Source organism: Arachis duranensis, chromosome 4 (assembly GCF_000817695.3).
Source record: "Arachis duranensis cultivar V14167 chromosome 4, aradu.V14167.gnm2.J7QH, whole genome shotgun sequence".
Lineage (NCBI taxonomy): Eukaryota > Viridiplantae > Streptophyta > Magnoliopsida > Fabales > Fabaceae > Arachis > Arachis duranensis.
In genome coordinates this window covers 35,452,787-35,473,083 of record NC_029775.3, presented here as the reverse complement: position 1 = coordinate 35,473,083, position 20,297 = coordinate 35,452,787, and the positions used below count along the sequence as shown (strand labels likewise).

Below are 20,297 nucleotides of genomic sequence, written 5' to 3'. Positions count from 1 at the left end.
CTCCTTTATGCCTTGTCCATATATCGCTTTCGGCTTCACGTTTTATCTTTTCGTTGTCGAAATGTGAGTGATACGTCTTCGTGATTTTATTTCTACTCTTTTCAGGCTTCTCGATTAATATTCCTTTCGAAATTACCTATGTTTATATATTTAAAAATCCACCTGAGAGTCGTACCACCGTAATATCATTGACTTATGACTCGAGCATAAGGATTTGAATATTAGGGTGTTAATATCGAAAATGAGTAACCGCGGAACCCCCTTTAACACCCCTTTTCCCTTTTTTCCCCTCTTTTCAAAGTTGGTTTTTTAATTTCTTTATTGAACTCATTTATTTGCAATCATGGTTAAAATGTAAAAAAGATTGGGGTTGACTACCAATCTTTTCAAAATACAGAAAAAGCTTCTCGTAGAAACTACCGATCATTTGTTAACTATTACAACTATTCCAACTATTTAATCAATTACTTCTTGGAAATGCTAAAAGTATTACTCAATTTTTTTATATGATACCGGGCCGGGATTGATATTAAGAATCAGAAACCCATAAATTTGAATAGCAAAAATAAGAGTTGCTTTTGGATTATTACATATATATTTTAGTGGAACCAATACAAAAAATGGATGAAATAAAGAAAAAATTGGAGCTACTATGTACATTAGATATAATGATGTAATGGAATTGAAATTCGATATATATAAGTCTATATATAAGAAGGTCGATCTGAATATTTAGATACATATCATATTGTAGATTGATCCATATTATATTATAGAGTAAAACTTTTTGCACTACAATTATAGAATAGATAATATAGATAATATGGTAGAAAGAAATCAATTTGATTTCTTTCTACCATATTATCTATCCAGATTTTATAGAATTCTGTTGCTTCTAGTCTGATTATTTCATTTATTAAATCTTAAGCAAAAATAGAATCTTTTTTTTCATTCACTGTATTGACATGAATTAAGAAATGAAATCATGTTTTAAGTCAAATTAGTCACTTTGACTTACCGTCTTTACATAAATTATAAGTAAAAAGGCAGTGGGAACTAGAATGAACAGTGCAGTAGCAATAAATGCCAGAATATTTACTTCCATAATCTCTATGCTTTTTTTCTTTTATTTCCAATAAATAACTCGGGATCTAATCCCATAGAGATGGTAAATCTTTCGTCAGCAAATTCAATGGTCTAAATCACATCTCGATGATATCAAATAGAACCAATATAATATCATGAATAACAATATCTAAGCTAAGCTATCAAATCGATTCATCGTCGAGAATGGAATAGTATAACATAGGAAGATCTTTTATCCATACCAAATTCAAAAAATGTCGTTTCTGATGCAATCAAAAATTCTTTTTTTTTTTTTAACTTTTGAATTTCAAATTAGATAAGGGTTCCCACGAAGCAAAAAAGAGGGGATCCCTCTTAGGAATGATATTTTTTTGTTATTAGGATTCCCTTTCACATACAAATTGGTGTCTTTTTTTGGATTTTTATTCATTCGGGACTGACGGGGCTCGAACCCGCAGCTTCCGCCTTGACAGGGCGGTGCTCTGACCAATTGAACTACAATCCCAGGAAAGGGGCGTACAGCATAGAAATTCTTATGCTTTCATTCAAACCTTTTGTTTTTATTATTTTAGATTATAGAATCGTTTGCTTTAATTAACTGACAGAGACGTATCATATATCCATTATTTTTATTATTATTCAATTATATAAATAGATATATTTATTGAATTGATATATCAATACGCACTTTAGAGATCGACATGGATTACTTGTAATCCCTTCATTCATTATTGCCAAATCAATTGAAAAATGAATCCATCAATACAAAAGAAATTAAATAAAGAAAGAGTCTTTTTTTATCTTTTTTTATTTAATCGTTTTTTATATTATACTTAGAGATCCTAATAAGGATCTAGATCATTAACAAGATTTGAATTTTATATGTATATATGGTCCGTAAAAAAGATCCCTAAAGATTTATGACATTTTATTTTCTCCCATATCTGAGCATATCGGCCATTTCCGGAGAACAACAAATGGTTATATCTTTTTATGGTGGATCGGCAAATTATTGGGCCGAGCTGGATTTGAACCAGCGTAGACATATTGCCAACGAATTTACAGTCCGTCCCCATTAACTACTCGGGCATCGACCCAGGAAAAATCAATTTGATTCTTTTTAGATGATCCATGATCAACTTCCTTTCGTAGTATCCTATGATGATCCATGATCAACTTCCTTTCGTAGTACCCTACCCCCAGGGGAAGTCGAATCCCCGTTGCCTCCTTGAAAGAGAGATGTCCTGGACCACTAGACGATGGGGGCCCACTTTCCCGACCGCCGTTATGCTATGTTCTTAGTATAAACAGTTTTTTTTTTAATTGTCAATAGATTGGAATGATATGATTCGCTCAGAAGGATCTCCCCCCCCCTTTTTTTCAAAACTCCATACCATATATTTGGGGAGTTCATCATCACGATTTCTAAACTGTTCATTCCAATCGCCAATCTATAATTCCAAAAAAAGTAGGATCTTTCGTGGAGTGGTTGGTTTGCTAGAAAAGGCGTAGCGTGGGTTAAAACTTCATTTCTTTTATTCATTTTATAAAAATAAATATATCTCTGTCTCATCCTAAGCCGGAAAAACCACGAATAAATATGGAAATCGGGGTAAAAGGATATGGATCAACAAGTTATTTTTTTTTTTTCAATAAGAATCGGTTCAAGAGCAGGAAAATTGGAATCCATTTTGCAACGATTCAATAAAATATTTATTTGAATTGGTGGGTACATGTATCAATACCCAATACAATGAATTTCGTTATGATGAGGATAACCAGAATTCGAATCGCTTTTGAATTTATTTCAAATTCCATTGATATGATAACATCGATATCATATCATTCAAAATCAAATCTAATATCAATAAACTTTTTTATTAACTATATGTTTTTTCACTAGGTAAATCGAATTTTTTGTCCTTTAATGAGTCGATATGTAGATAATAGATATATCTATGTGCATATATTCTAACGGATATTCTAATATTATCTATATTAAGAAGTATATTCAGTAACAAATATCTGTACTAGACTCATATTGGCTTATTGCTGAATAAGGAATTGAATCAAGCGGAGCCCTTTTAACTCAGTGGTAGAGTAACGCCATGGTAAGGCGTAAGTCATCGGTTCAAATCCGATAAGGGGCTTTGAGCCCGACCCTTTTTCATTCTCATAAAACAAAACCTCAGCAGTAGTATTGGTCTTTTGTAGTTTTCGTATTTGAATGCAAAATAGAGATATTGTTGTTGTTCTTTTTTCGAAAAAAAAAAAAACTAAGAGTCTAATTTCAGTAGAAAATAGAATTCTGAATTGTAATAAACTATTGTTATCATTCTAATGAATGATAATCAAATTTTAGTAAACAATTTCTACTTAGTCTATTTAGTACTTAGTCTATTTATAAAGTAGAACATTTTTATCAGTCTCTTTTTTTTATTTAATGAATAATGATATCTTCTTTATATTGCTATTTTCGATTATTCCAATAATAAAATTTCGAAACATTAAAAAAAAAGTAAGTGGACCTAACCCATTGAATCAGAACTATATCTACTATTCTGATATTCAAATTCGATATAGATGAAATTTATCTTTTTTTTTAGACTTCTTTTTGATTTGTACTTCGTAAGAATTAGTCGATATTTACGATTAAATCCTCCCGTTCCTCAAGATTCTATAGGAATATTTTTATATTCCCTTTCTACAGCTTATTCCAAGCTCCAAAATACAAGTCATTTTTTTTTGAACACAAGAGAAGATCAATTTCCATTTCTATAAAATGGGATATGATATATAAAAAAAATACATCAAATCATGGCTTCACGTATCAAATATTTTCTTTTTCTATCGGTGCTTCCGGTATATTTCCGGCAATTAATGACTGGGAGAAAGAGACTTTTCACTTACAGTCTCTTCTCTTATTATTTCTATTATTTTATTTAATATTAATTAAAATATTTTAATTCAATTAATATTAATTACTCGGATAGATAGATAGATAGATAAAAATATCGAAAAAGTAAATAGAAAAAATATTAGAAATTTCTCTTTCTCTTACCGTGATCTACAAAAAAGTAGACTTTGGAGTTTTTTTTAACTGAAAGAAAGGAAAATAGAACAAAAACGACACTAAAAGAAAAAATCTTGAAATAAGATTCAAATAGAAAAGTAATAAAAAATAGAAAGTACTAAATAAGCCAGTTTCCTAGACATAAAAATTAGAAGAATTTTGAAAACATTTTTTTTTTATTTTTTCAATTTCACAAAAATATTCTTTGAATATTATTCTTTGATCAAAGGAACGGAGTGTGCCCGGGCTCCGCTGGTAGCGCGAACGAGAAAAGGTATCATTTTTCTCTTGAAAAATTGTTAAAAAAAAATTTCTATCAGATTTATGAGTAAATTTATGAGTCATAAGACAATTAACCATTCATGACTTAGGGGATTTGATTTAGAAGAATAAAAAAAGGAATAGCCGGATTGAGTTCATGGATTCAACTTAACCTAGGTATCCATAGAGCAATAAATGATTTTTATATCCGAAACGCATTAGAAAAGAAGGGAAATCTACGAGAAAAAAAATCATTATATAAATGAGAAAAGCCTCCAAGGTCCCATCCCCAAAATGCTAGGAGGTGTTCGGAAATGGTTGAAGTAGTTGAATAGGAGGATCACTATGACTATAGCTCTTGGTAAATTTACCAAAGATGAAAATGATTTATTTGATATTATGGATGACTGGTTACGGAGGGACCGTTTCGTTTTTGTGGGTTGGTCCGGTCTGTTGCTCTTTCCTTGCGCCTATTTCGCTTTGGGGGGTTGGTTCACAGGTACAACCTTTGTAACTTCATGGTATACTCATGGATTGGCAAGTTCCTATTTTGAAGGCTGTAACTTCTTAACCGCTGCAGTCTCTACTCCTGCTAATAGTTTAGCACACTCTTTGTTGTTACTATGGGGTCCTGAAGCACAAGGAGATTTTACCCGTTGGTGTCAATTAGGTGGTCTGTGGACTTTTGTTGCTCTCCACGGCGCTTTCGCATTAATAGGTTTCATGTTACGTCAATTTGAACTTGCTCGATCTGTTCAATTGCGCCCTTATAATGCAATCGCATTCTCTGGTCCAATTGCTGTTTTTGTTTCCGTATTCCTGATTTATCCACTGGGCCAGTCTGGTTGGTTCTTTGTACCCAGTTTTGGTGTAGCAGCTATATTTCGATTCATCCTATTTTTCCAAGGGTTTCATAATTGGACATTAAACCCATTTCATATGATGGGAGTTGCTGGTGTATTGGGCGCTGCACTACTATGCGCTATTCATGGTGCTACCGTGGAAAATACTTTATTTGAAGATGGTGATGGCGCAAATACATTCCGTGCTTTTAACCCAACCCAAGCTGAAGAAACTTATTCAATGGTCACCGCTAACCGCTTTTGGTCCCAAATCTTTGGGGTTGCTTTTTCCAATAAACGTTGGTTACATTTCTTTATGTTATTTGTACCTGTAACTGGTTTATGGATGAGTGCTCTTGGAGTAGTCGGCCTGGCCTTGAACCTACGTGCCTTTGACTTCGTTTCTCAAGAAATACGTGCAGCAGAAGATCCTGAATTTGAGACTTTCTACACCAAAAATATTCTTTTAAACGAAGGTATTCGCGCGTGGATGGCGGCTCAAGATCAGCCTCATGAAAACCTTATATTCCCTGAGGAGGTTCTACCACGTGGAAACGCTCTTTAATGGAACTTTAGCTTTAACAGGTCGTGACCAAGAAACTACCGGTTTCGCTTGGTGGGCCGGAAATGCCCGACTTATCAATTTATCCGGTAAACTACTGGGAGCTCATGTAGCCCATGCCGGATTAATAGTATTCTGGGCCGGAGCAATGAACCTATTTAAAGTGGCTCATTTTGTACCCGAGAAGCCCATGTATGAGCAAGGCTTAATTTTACTTCCCCATCTAGCAACTCTAGGTTGGGGGGTAGGTCCTGGGGGGGAGGTTATAGACCCCTTTCCATACTTTGTGTCCGGAGTACTTCACTTAATTTCCTCTGCAGTATTGGGCTTTGGTGGTATTTATCATGCACTTCTGGGACCTGAGACTCTTGAAGAATCTTTTCCATTCTTCGGTTATGTATGGAAAGATAGAAATAAAATGACTACAATTTTAGGTATTCACTTAATCTTGTTAGGCATAGGTGCTTTTCTTCTAGTATTCAAGGCTCTTTATTTTGGGGGTATATATGATACCTGGGCTCCGGGAGGGGGGGATGTAAGAAAAATTACCAACTTGACCCTTAGTCCAAGTATTATATTTGGTTATTTACTAAAATCACCTTTTGGAGGAGAGGGATGGATTGTTAGTGTGGACGATTTGGAAGATATAATTGGGGGGCATGTATGGTTGGGTTCGATTTGTATACTTGGTGGAATTTGGCATATTTTAACCAAACCTTTTGCGTGGGCTCGGCGTGCACTTGTATGGTCCGGAGGAGCTTATTTGTCTTATAGTTTAGGTGCTTTATCTGTTTTTGGCTTTATTGCTTGTTGCTTTGTCTGGTTTAATAATACCGCTTATCCGAGTGAATTTTACGGGCCCACTGGTCCAGAAGCTTCTCAAGCTCAAGCATTTACTTTTCTAGTTAGAGACCAACGTCTTGGGGCTAATGTAGGATCCGCTCAGGGACCTACCGGTTTAGGTAAATATTTAATGCGTTCCCCGACCGGAGAAGTAATTTTTGGGGGAGGAACTATGCGTTTTTGGGATCTACGTGCTCCCTGGTTAGAACCTCTAAGAGGTCCCAATGGTTTGGACTTGAGTAGACTTAAAAAAGACATACAGCCTTGGCAAGAACGTCGTTCCGCGGAATATATGACTCATGCTCCTTTAGGTTCTTTAAATTCCGTGGGTGGCGTAGCTACCGAGATCAATGCAGTCAATTATGTCTCTCCTAGAAGTTGGTTAGCTACTTCTCATTTTGTTCTAGGATTCTTCCTATTCGTAGGTCATTTATGGCACGCGGGAAGAGCTCGCGCAGCTGCCGCAGGATTTGAAAAAGGAATTGATCGCGATTTTGAACCTGTTCTTTCCATGACTCCTCTTAATTGAGATATGAGATCTAATGCTTGAAGTAGGAATCACGTTGATTTTACCATACATATAGGGTTGAGTCGAGCGGGTCAGATTAAAATCAAAAATAAAAAGTATTTTACTTCTCGTTTTAATCCATTTTTAATCAATTTCTATCTAATCTAATTATATCGAAATTCTGAATCTTTTTTTTTTCGGGCTCGGCTAAGTGGTAGTATCGCCGAGCCCGAAAAAACCGAACCAACCAAAACCAATAAAAGAAAAAGAATACTTTCGTCGAGCAAAAACAAAAGGAGAGAGAGGGATTCGAACCCTCGATAGTTCGTGTTGTGAACTATACCGGTTTTCAAGACCGGGGCTATCAACCACTCAGCCATCTCTCCAACCAAAAAGCCAATTTCTATTTTATCTTTATTCTACTGAATAGAACATAACTATATGAATTAATATAGTTAGTATCGATCGATGATCGATGGCATAGATATCCAGTGTGAATCAATTGGTCACTTTTAATTCTTCAAAATATTATAGAAGATGCATGATCCAGCATGTCTTTTTCTGAAATAAAAACAAACCTTCGATCCATGCCTAAAAAGAAAGGGGTAGGTAATACGTCATATAAAATCAATAGATTCATGATAAAACCCCAAAATATGTTTTTTTATTACAATTTTTTTTTGATAACGGAATCGAGGAGATGGGATCAAATGGTATAGTTTTCTTTTGTTGGTAAATTGGAGGATTAGAAACATGACTATAGCTTTCCAATTGGCTGTTTTTTAAATTCATTTTTCTATTACTATTTTTTTCCATAAAGTAGAGATCCAGAAACAGGCTCACGAATACCATCAATATCTACTGGAGGGGCAGCAATGAAAGCGATAATAAATACAGAAGTTGCGGTCAATAAAGTAGGGATCATCAAAACACCAAACCATCCAATGTAAAGACGGTTTTCAGTGCTGGTTATCCAGTTACAGAAGCGACCCCATAGGCTTTCGCTCTCGCGTCTCTCTAAAATTGCAGTCATGGTAAAATCTTGGTTTTTTTAATTATCAGGGACTCCCAAGCACACGAATTCTCTCTAACTAGATAATTGAGGGCTTGTTATTCAACAGTATAACACGAGGCATATATTGGTGTCAACCAAGAAGATATATTGATATATATCTGTTGAAAATGCTTTTATTCATCTAGATTGATCTAAATTGGCTTTTTTTACCCCACTCTAATAAAATAAACAAAGAATGAAAATGATTATGAATTCACTATGGTATATACATATACCGTTATATAAATATAACTTCGACGTATTTTCTTATAGATTTTATAATTAAAATTAATATGGATATCATTATATCTATATTAATTAATATATATATATTCCATATATTATATGGGTTGCCCGGGACTCGAACCCGGAACTAGTCGGATGGAGTAGAAATTGGATTTGTTAATGAATTGAAAAAGGAAAACAATAAAAAATCTCTCCCCAAGCCGTGCTTGCATTTTTCATTGCACACGGCTTTCCCTATGTATACATCTAAACCTGAGTTACTTATCCAGAACAATACTCTCCAAAAGTCAAATACTCAGTGTTGATGAATCTCAAATCCCCCTCTTACTTTATTAAATCGATTATTAAATTATTAAAAAGTAATAAAAATTGTTAGAGTTGACTGTGATAGTATCTCCCCCCCTTTTCTTGAATTCCTGCTTTTATCAAAAACTGTTGCGGAGACGGGGTTTGAACCCGTGACCTCAAGGTTATGAGCCTTGCGAGCTACCAAGCTGCTCTACCCCGCGGTAAAGAGAAGAATTGACAACTAATGCACAAACAAAGATTGAATGTGCCCCTTTATCATTCTGTACAAATAGAATAAACCATTTGTACAGAATGGTAAAGGGGCCCTCTTATGATCGTTGATCATAAAAATGAATAAAACATTGAAGAGAATTTTTCAACCTACCCTTACCAACTCGATCTTGTTGCACCAGGCAACAAAGATGCATTAACCATTTCACGAAGTATGTGTCCAGATAACCCAAAATCCCGATAATTTGCTCTTGGTCTTCCGGTCAAAAAACAACGTCGATGAAGACGTGTAGGTGCACTATTACGCGGTAGTGATTCTAACTTTCCATGAATTTCCCATTTTTGACTTAACGACGGAACTTTGCTTATTTCTTTTTTTGAGGATCGGCGAATCAAATAATATTTTTGTTCCAATTTTTTTCTCTTCTTCTCCCTCTCAATCAAACTTTTCCTTGCCATAATGGTTAATTTCCTATTAGTATCAATCAATCATACAAGTCGGATCCTAGATGTAGAAATAGAAGTAGAAATTGAATATAGAAGAGGTCTGTAAACCACCTTCTCCATAGAAGGAAAGGATGCGGATACAAAAAAAAATTACATTAACCAAATTTGCCCGATGTAGAGGCAATCAAGAACGCTGCATAAGTAAATATATAACCTACAGAAAAGTGGGCTAATCCAACCAATCTCGCTTGCACAATGGAAAGAGCCACTGGTTTATCTCTCCAGCGAATCAAATTAGCCAAAGGTGTGCGTTCATGAGCCCACGCTAAAGTTTCATAGAAAATATATTTAACGAGAGTAAGTGTTATTATTGGGCAAAGATTCTTGTTTCATTTGTGATACCTATTATGAGAATGTATACTTGCTCGTTTGCTCCACAAAGATGTTATCATTAACCACACATGAACCCTAGAAATCTTAGAGATCCCACGCCCCTTAATAACATATTGCTAAAACATAAAAAATATCGAAAAAAATTAGAGTTAAATTTGAAAGTAGTTTCTAAATTTATAATCGAGTCTCGAACTTATTTTTCAATTTAAAATTGTTTGAAAATTGTTCCTGAACTTAATAACGGTCGTCTCTAAAATATTTTTCAGCGACAAATTGATGACGTGATTGGACGGAGATCACACTGAACATGTATTTTCTAGCTCAATCTTGTTTTTTATCAATTTAAACATTTTTATTCTCTTTGGTGTTGTTTTCATCACCGTCATCATCATTATCACTACCACCACCACTACCATCACCATCACCGTCATCCAAAGATATCAGATTCTCATTCTCGACAATCTCTATCTCTAACCTCAAAACTCTCACTCAATTTAATGAACTTTCTCTTTCTGTAACACTCTCACTACCAAAATGTCACGCTTCCGGCTGTGCCACTCTGATAGCAAGAAGTATTGCTACTATTTTATATACTTAATATTAAAATAGGAGCCTGTGACTCGACACTGTACCGTTGATTTCTTTGAAAACCGAAAATAAACACTATATCTTTAAAAAAAACAAACAGGCATAGAATCATATACAAGATTTCTTACATAATAGCTTATAATATAATATACATATAAAACACACAACTCTTATCCCTCTTACAAAATTGTAATGACAAGGACGAGGGAAGAAAAATAATCTAATTAATACAACATCATATAAACCAAAACTCTTCATAATGCTTCTTCATCTGATTCCTAAAAAGGTAAAGTTATAGGGGGATGGGAACCTAACCACACGGTCTCATTATGGAGTTTCAGAATTGTCATAAGAAGATATTTAATAAAAAAACTGTTTTCAAGTTCAATGATTATTATTGCCTTGTGAATCTTTTAAAAACCAATAGCTCATCATTCAAAACCTTTTCAAAGAAATAATATTTAATCTTTTAGAAATCCAAAACCTTTCTTTTCTTATAAGAACATTTTAATCAGAAACCAACTACGCAATCAATCAACACAATCATCAATTCAGCATCAAATCTCATTCTCAAAAGTAGCACACCAGAACAAACACAGGCAAAACAGACAAGGAAAGTACAGGTTTAGGTAGTAGTTACAGCAAATAGTTCAAGTAGCAGTTAAGAACAGTTTAACAATTAGGCAAACCAAAACAAGTTCAAATCCAAGCAAAGCATACAAATGCGTATGATGCATGCCTGTCCTATGGCTAATGAGCTCATCTGTCGGTTATACAGCCAACCCGAAAAGTCTGGTTTGCGAAGGTGGTTTACAGACCTCTTCTATATTCAATTTCTACTTCTATTTCTACATCTAGGATCCGACTTGTATGATTGATTGATACTAATAGGAAATTAACCATTATGGCAAGGAAAAGTTTGATTGAGAGGGAGAAGAAGAGAAAAAAATTGGAACAAAAATATTATTTGATTCGCCGATCCTCAAAAAAAGAAATAAGCAAAGTTCCGTCGTTAAGTCAAAAATGGGAAATTCATGGAAAGTTAGAATCACTACCGCGTAATAGTGCACCTACACGTCTTCATCGACGTTGTTTTTTGACCGGAAGACCAAGAGCAAATTATTGGGATTTTGGGTTATTTGGACACATACTTCGTGAAATGGTTAATGCATCTTTGTTGCCTGGTGCAACAAGATCGAGTTGGTAAGGGTAGGTTGAAAAATTCTCTTCAATGTTTTATTCATTTTTATGATCAACGATCATAAGAGGGCCCCTTTACCATTCTGTACAAATGGTTTATTCTATTTGTACAGAATGATAAAGGGGCACATTCAATCTTTGTTTGTGCATTAGTTGTCAATTCTTCTCTTTACTGCGGGGTAGAGCAGCTTGGTAGCTCGCAAGGCTCATAACCTTGAGGTCACGGGTTCAAATCCCGTCTCCGCAACAGTTTTTGATAAAAGCAGGAATTCAAGAAAAGGGGGGGAGATACTATCACAGTCAACTCTAACAATTTTTATTACTTTTTAATAATTTAATAATCGATTTAATAAAGTACTAAGGGCAGGGGCGGATAGCGGGAATCGAACCCGCGTCTTCTCCTTGGCAAAGAGAAATTTTACCATTCGACTATATCCGCATTTTTGAATCGTATTTGATACGTAATATATCAATCTTATTTGTGCAGAGCTAGGTTTGATACTCCGTTAGGCGTAATTTGAAAGAAAGTCGAAAAATGGAAAATATATGAAATATATATATGAGATCTCCCTATTCTATTAATAAGGATTTATCTATTAATAGAAGATTAATTTAGTAATAGTTCTTTCTATTAATACTTCTATATTAATACTTATAATATAAAAGGATTAATCGTAGAAATTAGTCGTATAAATAGAATAAATAAATAGAATAGTATTGAATAGTATTCAATTTGAGAAGAGAATCTTTATAGAGGATTTCGAATAGATTCGAAATTTAATAGATTAATAAAATCTATAAATCTGAATATATTACTCCTATTGAATATTCAAATTCATTTTTCTATTACTATTTTTTTTATTTTGTGATTTTATTCTATAAATTTAATTATATTAAATTGATAGATTTTGAAAGTTGAATTCAATTTCTATTTTGAGATTTGTTTTTAAGTTTTACAATATACCATAACAATATACCCTCCCTATATATAAATATAAGATGATATAAATATTAAGTATAGAAGATTTTTCCAATAGAAAAAAAAGTTTGACCCCTCCCTCCCTATAATGTCTTAGTTTTCTTTATTTTTATTTGGAGCCGTTGTGTTCGGTGCTAAAGCGTGGGTATTTTGTATCCATTGAGCAAAGACGGGTTGTAATTGTATAGCGGTATCTGAAAACATATCTTGGGGGCGCTCTTTCTTCTAGTATTCAAGGCTCTTTATTTTGGGGGTATATATGATACCTGGGCTCCGGGAGGGGGGGATGTAAGAAAAATTACCAACTTGACCCTTAGTCCAAGTATTATATTTGGTTATTTACTAAAATCACCTTTTGGAGGAGAGGGATGGATTGTTAGTGTGGACGATTTGGAAGATATAATTGGGGGGCATGTATGGTTGGGTTCGATTTGTATACTTGGTGGAATTTGGCATATTTTAACCAAACCTTTTGCGTGGGCTCGGCGTGCACTTGTATGGTCCGGAGAAGCTTATTTGTCTTATAGTTTAGGTGCTTTATCTGTTTTTGGCTTTATTGCTTGTTGCTTTGTCTGGTTTAATAATACCGCTTATCCGAGTGAATTTTACGGGCCCACTGGTCCAGAAGCTTCTCAAGCTCAAGCATTTACTTTTCTAGTTAGAGACCAACGTCTTGGGGCTAATGTAGGATCCGCTCAGGGACCTACCGGTTTAGGTAAATATTTAATGCGTTCCCCGACCGGAGAAGTAATTTTTGGGGGAGAAACTATGCGTTTTTGGGATCTACGTGCTCCCTGGTTAGAACCTCTAAGAGGTCCCAATGGTTTGGACTTGAGTAGACTTAAAAAAGACATACAGCCTTGGCAAGAACGTCGTTCCGCGGAATATATGACTCATGCTCCTTTAGGTTCTTTAAATTCCGTGGGTGGCGTAGCTACCGAGATCAATGCAGTCAATTATGTCTCTCCTAGAAGTTGGTTAGCTACTTCTCATTTTGTTCTAGGATTCTTCCTATTCGTAGGTCATTTATGGCACGCGGGAAGAGCTCGCGCAGCTGCCGCAGGATTTGAAAAAGGAATTGATCGCGATTTTGAACCTGTTCTTTTCATGACTCCTCTTAATTGAGATATGAGATCTAATGCTTGAAGTAGGAATCACGTTGATTTTACCATACATATAGGGTTGAGTCGAGCGGGTCAGATTAAAATCAAAAATAAAAAGTATTTTACTTCTCGTTTTAATCCATTTCTATCTAATCTAATTATATCGAAATTCTGAATCTTTTTTTTTTCGGGCTCGGCTAAGTGGTAGTATCGCCGAGCCCGAAAAAACCGAACCAACCAAAACCAATAAAAGAAAAAGAATACTTTCGTCGAGCAAAAACAAAAGGAGAGAGAGGGATTCGAACCCTCGATAGTTCGTGTTGTGAACTATACCGGTTTTCAAGACCGGGGCTATCAACCACTCAGCCATCTCTCCAACCAAAAAGCCAATTTCTATTTTATCTTTATTCTACTGAATAGAACATAACTATATGAATTAATATAGTTAGTATCGATCGATGATCGATGGCATAGATATCCAGTGTGAATCAATTGGTCACTTTTAATTCTTCAAAATATTATAGAAGATGCATGATCCAGCATGTCTTTTTCTGAAATAAAAACAAACCTTCGATCCATGCCTAAAAAGAAAGGGGTAGGTAATACGTCATATAAAATCAATAGATTCATGATAAAACCCCAAAATATGTTTTTTTATTACAATTTTTTTTTGATAACGGAATCGAGGAGTTGGGATCAAATGGTATAGTTTTCTTTTGTTGGTAAATTGGAGGATTAGAAACATGACTATAGCTTTCCAATTGGCTGTTTTTGCATTAATTGCTACTTCATCAATTTTATTGATTAGTGTACCGGTTGTATTTGCTTCTCCTGATGGTTGGTCAAGTAACAAAAATGTTGTATTTTCCGGTACCTCATTATGGATTGTATTAGTTTTTTTAGTGGGTATTCTTAATTCTATCATCTCTTGAAGCTATTTGTTATAGATCGAAAAATGAACTGAAATGACCCCTCCCCACGAATTCTTTCGAATTGTGAGGCACATTAAAAAAATGGAATATATAAGCCCCCAAATAAAAATAAAGAAAACTAAGACATTATAGGGAGGGAGGGGTCAAACTTTTTTTTCTATTGGAAAAATCTTCTATACTTAATATTTATATCATCTTATATTTATATATAGGGAGGGTATATTGTTATGGTATATTGTAAAACTTAAAAACAAATCTCAAAATAGAAATTGAATTCAACTTTCAAAATCTATCAATTTAATATAATTAAATTTATAGAATAAAATCACAAAATAAAAAAAATAGTAATAGAAAAATGAATTTGAATATTCAATAGGAGTAATATATTCAGATTTATAGATTTTATTAATCTATTAAATTTCGAATCTATTCGAAATCCTCTATAAAGATTCTCTTCTCAAATTGAATACTATTCAATACTATTCTATTTATTTATTCTATTTATACGACTAATTTCTACGATTAATCCTTTTATATTATAAGTATTAATATAGAAGTATTAATAGAAAGAACTATTACTAAATTAATCTTCTATTAATAGATAAATCCTTATTAATAGAATAGGGAGATCTCATATATATATTTCATATATTTTCCATTTTTCGACTTTCTTTCAAATTACGCCTAACGGAGTATCAAACCTAGCTCTGCACAAATAAGATTGATATATTACGTATCAAATACGATTCAAAAATGCGGATATAGTCGAATGGTAAAATTTCTCTTTGCCAAGGAGAAGACGCGGGTTCGATTCCCGCTATCCGCCCCTGCCCTTAGTACTTTATTAAATCGATTATTAAATTATTAAAAAGTAATAAAAATTGTTAGAGTTGACTGTGATAGTATCTCCCCCCCTTTTCTTGAATTCCTGCTTTTATCAAAAACTGTTGCGGAGACGGGATTTGAACCCGTGACCTCAAGGTTATGAGCCTTGCGAGCTACCAAGCTGCTCTACCCCGCAGTAAAGAGAAGAATTGACAACTAATGCACAAACAAAGATTGAATGTGCCCCTTTATCATTCTGTACAAATAGAATAAACCATTTGTACAGAATGGTAAAGGGGCCCTCTTATGATCGTTGATCATAAAAATGAATAAAACATTGAAGAGAATTTTTCAACCTACCCTTACCAACTCGATCTTGTTGCACCAGGCAACAAAGATGCATTAACCATTTCACGAAGTATGTGTCCAAATAACCCAAAATCCCAATAATTTGCTCTTGGTCTTCCGGTCAAAAAACAACGTCGATGAAGACGTGTAGGTGCACTATTACGCGGTAGTGATTCTAACTTTCCATGAATTTCCCATTTTTGACTTAACGACGGAACTTTGCTTATTTCTTTTTTTGAGGATCGGCGAATCAAATAATATTTTTGTTCCAATTTTTTTCTCTTCTTCTCCCTCTCAATCAAACTTTTCCTTGCCATAATGGTTAATTTCCTATTAGTATCAATCAATCATACAAGTCGGATCCTAGATGTAGAAATAGAAGTAGAAATTGAATATAGAAGAGGTCTGTAAACCACCTTCGCAAACCAGACTTTTCGGGTTGGCTGTATAACCGACAGATGAGCTCATTAGCCATAGGACAGGCATGCATCATACGCATTTGTATGCTTTGCTTGGATTTGAACTTGTTTTGGTTTGCCTAATTGTTAAACTGTTCTTAACTGCTACTTGAACTATTTGCTGTAACTACTACCTAAACCTGTACTTTCCTTGTCTGTTTTGCCTGTGTTTGTTCTGGTGTGCTACTTTTGAGAATGAGATTTGATGCTGAATTGATGATTGTGTTGATTGATTGCGTAGTTGGTTTCTGATTAAAATGTTCTTATAAGAAAAGAAAGGTTTTGGATTTCTAAAAGATTAAATATTATTTCTTTGAAAAGGTTTTGAATGATGAGCTATTGGTTTTTAAAAGATTCACAAGGCAATAATAATCATTGAACTTGAAAACAGTTTTTTTATTAAATATCTTCTTATGACAATTCTGAAACTCCATAATGAGACCGTGTGGTTAGGTTCCCATCCCCCTATAACTTTACCTTTTTAGGAATCAGATGAAGAAGCATTATGAAGAGTTTTGGTTTATATGATGTTGTATTAATTAGATTATTTTTCTTCCCTCGTCCTTGTCATTACAATTTTGTAAGAGGGATAAGAGTTGTGTGTTTTATATGTATATTATATTATAAGCTATTATGTAAGAAATCTTGTATATGATTCTATGCCTGTTTGTTTTTTTTAAAGATATAGTGTTTATTTTCGGTTTTCAAAGAAATCAACGGTACAGTGTCGAGTCACAGGCTCCTATTTTAATATTAAGTATATAAAATAGTAGCAATACTTCTTGCTATCAGAGTGGCACAGCCGGAAGCGTGACATTTTGGTAGTGAGAGTGTTACAGAAAGAGAAAGTTCATTAAATTGAGTGAGAGTTTTGAGGTTAGAGATAGAGATTGTCGAGAATGAGAATCTGATATCTTTGGATGACGGTGATGGTGATGGTAGTGGTGGTGGTAGTGATAATGATGATGACGGTGATGAAAACAACACCAAAGAGAATAAAAATGTTTAAATTGATAAAAAACAAGATTGAGCTAGAAAATACATGTTCAGTGTGATCTCCGTCCAATCACGTCATCAATTTGTCGCTGAAAAATATTTTAGAGACGACCGTTATTAAGTTCAGGAACAATTTTCAAACAATTTTAAATTGAAAAATAAGTTCGAGACTCGATTATAAATTTAGAAACTACTTTCAAATTTAACTCTAATTTTTTTCGATATTTTTTATGTTTTAGCAATATGTTATTAAGGGGCGTGGGATCTCTAAGATTTCTAGGGTTCATGTGTGGTTAATGATAACATCTTTGTGGAGCAAACGAGCAAGTATACATTCTCATAATAGGTATCACAAATGAAACAAGAATCTTTGCCCAATAATAACACTTACTCTCGTTAAATATATTTTCTATCATCAAGCTTTCTAAAACATTTATATACGAGAGAAAAACTAAAGTAGAACAAATAAACTTAGGAGTTTTTTTATAACGACAATGCTAGCGAGCTAACATTATAGTCAATATTTTTTTGTCAATAATTATTGGGATATTCAAAAAAAATCCAATAAAAAAATGTTTTGAAATTATCCATTTATCTCTTTTTATTTCTTCTTTTTTTTAATATATACTATAATTTCATCTATTCACCACAGTTAGCCACCGTCGTTGATCGCCGGTCACTCTCTGTCACCTTAAATAATTCTAAATTTCAAATGTTAAATCTTATATCTTAAATTTTGAATTATAAATCATAAATTATAAATCCTAAATTTTAAATACTAAATTATAAATTATAAATTCTAAATTTATATCCTAAACTAAGTTTACTTTGTTTAACTTTTAAAATTTTTTTACTTAAATTTTGAATATTTTTATTGTTTTTAATTTTAGATATTTTTTAATGTTTAATTTTAAGTTAGAAATATGCTATCACTATTAGAATTGAAAAATCACTTTTTACGTTTATTTATTTTATTTTTTTTCCAAATTCAAATGGAATATGACTACTGAAATTGCATTGTACATCCAGAATAGCCCCAAGAAGACATGATCCCAAGCGGATACTTGGCATGTCCCTCCTCTTCCGGGTCCATCACAAGGGAAACGAAAACCGAGATTTGCTTTATCCGGTATTAATTGCGAGCTACGAGCAAATAGAACACCCTTTAGGAGTATCAATACCGTTACATGAATTGTAAATGCATGAATGTGATGGACCAAAAAATCTGCAGTTCCTAATGGAATAGGTAACAAAGCAACCTTGCCCCCCACTGCCACTAAATCACCACCGCCCCAAGTCAAACTGGTGCTTGTTGTTGCACCAGGAGCCGTTGTGTTCGGTGCTAAAGCGTGGGTATTTTGTATCCATTGAGCAAAGACGGGTTGTAATTGTATAGCGGTATCTGAAAACATATCTTGGGGGCGCCCTAAAGCGCTCATGGTATCATTATGAATATACAAACCAAAACTGTGAAAGCCTAAAAATATGCATACCCAGTTTAGATGTGATATGATTGCATCGCGATGCCTAAGGACACGATCTAATAGATCGTTGTATCGAGTAGTTGGATCATAGTCTCTTACCATAAAAATGGCTGCGTGCGCAGCAGCACCAACTATGAGAAATCCACCAATCCACATGTGATGTGTGAACAATGATAGTTGGGTCCCATAGTCGGTAGCTAGGTATGGATAAGGAGGCATAGAATACATATGGTGAGCTACAACAATAGTCAAAGAGCCTAACATAGCTAAGTTAATAGATAATTAAGCATGCCATGAAGTTGTTAGGATCTCATATAGACCTTTATGACCCTGGCCTGTAAATGGACCCTTATGGGCATCTAAGATCTCTTTTATACCATGACCAATCCCCCAGTTGGTTCTATACATGTGACCAGCTATCAGGAAAAGAATCGCAATAGCTAAATGATGGTGCGCAATATCAGTCAGCCATAAACCGCCAGTTACTGGATCTAATCCTCCACGAAAAGTAAGAAAATCCGCGTATTTTGACCAATTCAAGGTGAAAAATGGAGTTGCTCCCTCGGCAAAACTGGGATAAAGTTGAGCCAAAAGATCCCGATTCAAGATAAATTCATGAGGAAGTGGAAGCTCCTTTGGATCTACTCCAGCATTTAAAAATTGGTTAATTGGTAAAGATACATGTACTTGATGCCCGGCCCAAGAAAGAGATCCAAGTCCTAGTAATCCTGCCAAATGGTGATTCAACATAGATTCTACATCTTGGAACCAAGCCAATTTTGGAGCAGCTTTGTGATAATGAAACCAACCAGCAAAAAGCATTAAGGCTGCAAATACTAATGCACCAATTGCGGTGCAATAAAGTTGTAATTCACTAGTTATTCCAAATGCTCGCTAAATCTGGAAAAAACCGGAGGTTATTTGTATTCCTCGGAAACCCCCGCCAACATCACCATTTAATATTTCTTGGCCCACTATTGGCCAAACCACTTGGGCACTAGGTCCAATGTGAGTTGGATCACTTAGCCATGCTTCATAATTGGAAAAACGAGCACCATGGAAATACATGCCACTAAGACAAAGAAAGATGATGGAGAGTTGGCCGAAAGGGGCACTAAATACTTTTCGGGAAATCTCCTCTAAATCACTAGTATGGCTATCGAAATCATGAGCATCAGCATGTAGGTTCCAAATCCAAGTAGTAGTATCGGGTCCCTTAGCTATTGTTCTTAAGAAATGACCGGGTTTTGCCCATTCCTCGAAAGAAGTTTTTATGGGATCTCTATCTACCAAAATCTTTACTTCTGGTTCCGGCGAACGAATAATCATTGAGCCCTCCTCCTTCCGGACAACACATACAAAGAGACCTGCCAATATAAAAAAAAAAGATTAGTGAACTTTTGAGAGATTTTTATATTGAGTTTCTTTCTATTCTATCTCCCATCTATCTATTCCAATTTTTTTCTTTAGTTATTCACTAGAACAATTATGATCCGGAAGTTAATCCGGGGCAAGTGTTCGAATCTATTATGACATAAGATATAGGCGCT

At 34.4% G+C, this 20,297-nt stretch overlaps 4 protein-coding genes and 7 non-coding genes across 11 annotated transcripts in view; 5 read left to right on the top strand and 6 right to left on the bottom strand.

The window, feature by feature from the left end:
* The window catches only part of LOC127746479 (photosystem II CP43 reaction center protein), a 17,263-nt gene extending 9,511 nt beyond the window's left edge, over positions 1-7,752 (top strand). The window contains exon 2 of the mRNA XM_052259842.1: positions 6,061-7,752. Within this exon, the coding sequence (XP_052115802.1) occupies positions 6,061-7,196 (1,136 nt within the window). The 3' untranslated portion in view covers positions 7,197-7,752. The remainder of the gene's footprint in view (positions 1-6,060) is intronic.
* TRNAD-GUC (transfer RNA aspartic acid (anticodon GUC)) lies at positions 1,518-1,591 on the bottom strand. Its single transcript has one exon. It is a non-coding gene; the product is annotated as a tRNA-Asp (tRNA).
* On the top strand, positions 3,165-3,236 carry TRNAT-GGU (transfer RNA threonine (anticodon GGU)). Its single transcript has one exon. It is a non-coding gene; the product is annotated as a tRNA-Thr (tRNA).
* On the top strand, positions 3,667-5,977 carry LOC107484127 (photosystem II D2 protein). The gene has a single exon (XM_016104744.3). It carries the CDS (start codon positions 4,766-4,768, stop codon positions 5,825-5,827), a length of 1,062 nt encoding a protein of 353 aa, XP_015960230.2. The 5' UTR covers positions 3,667-4,765; the 3' UTR covers positions 5,828-5,977.
* On the bottom strand, positions 7,470-7,561 carry TRNAS-UGA (transfer RNA serine (anticodon UGA)). Its single transcript has one exon. It is a non-coding gene; the product is annotated as a tRNA-Ser (tRNA).
* A 1,158-nt stretch (positions 7,753-8,910) lies between the features above and the next one.
* On the bottom strand, positions 8,911-8,984 carry TRNAM-CAU (transfer RNA methionine (anticodon CAU)). The gene has a single exon. It is a non-coding gene; the product is annotated as a tRNA-Met (tRNA).
* Positions 8,985-11,795: 2,811 nt separating this feature from the next.
* Positions 11,796-11,869, top strand: TRNAM-CAU (transfer RNA methionine (anticodon CAU)). The gene has a single exon. It is a non-coding gene; the product is annotated as a tRNA-Met (tRNA).
* Positions 11,870-12,808: 939 nt separating this feature from the next.
* On the top strand, positions 12,809-14,978 carry LOC127746627 (photosystem II CP43 reaction center protein; the record flags this gene model as incomplete). The annotated part of the gene is made up of 1 exon (XM_052260511.1): positions 12,809-14,978. A coding segment is annotated over one exon (918 nt), but the record flags the coding sequence as incomplete, so codon positions are not given.
* On the bottom strand, positions 13,989-14,080 carry TRNAS-UGA (transfer RNA serine (anticodon UGA)). Its single transcript has one exon. It is a non-coding gene; the product is annotated as a tRNA-Ser (tRNA).
* A 605-nt stretch (positions 14,979-15,583) lies between the features above and the next one.
* On the bottom strand, positions 15,584-15,657 carry TRNAM-CAU (transfer RNA methionine (anticodon CAU)). The gene has a single exon. It is a non-coding gene; the product is annotated as a tRNA-Met (tRNA).
* Positions 15,658-18,234: 2,577 nt separating this feature from the next.
* Positions 18,235-20,282, bottom strand: LOC127746626 (photosystem I P700 chlorophyll a apoprotein A1-like). Its single transcript, XM_052260510.1, is given in 1 exon segment — positions 18,235-20,282. A coding segment is annotated over 1 exon segment (1,842 nt). The 5' UTR covers positions 20,077-20,282.
* Positions 20,283-20,297: the final 15 nt, after the last annotated feature.

What these genes read in the sequence shown, in the direction of transcription:
- LOC107484127 (XM_016104744.3), top strand. Translation starts at nt 4,766, where the DNA reads ATGACTATAGCTCTTGGTAAATTTACCAAAGATGAAAATGATTTATTT.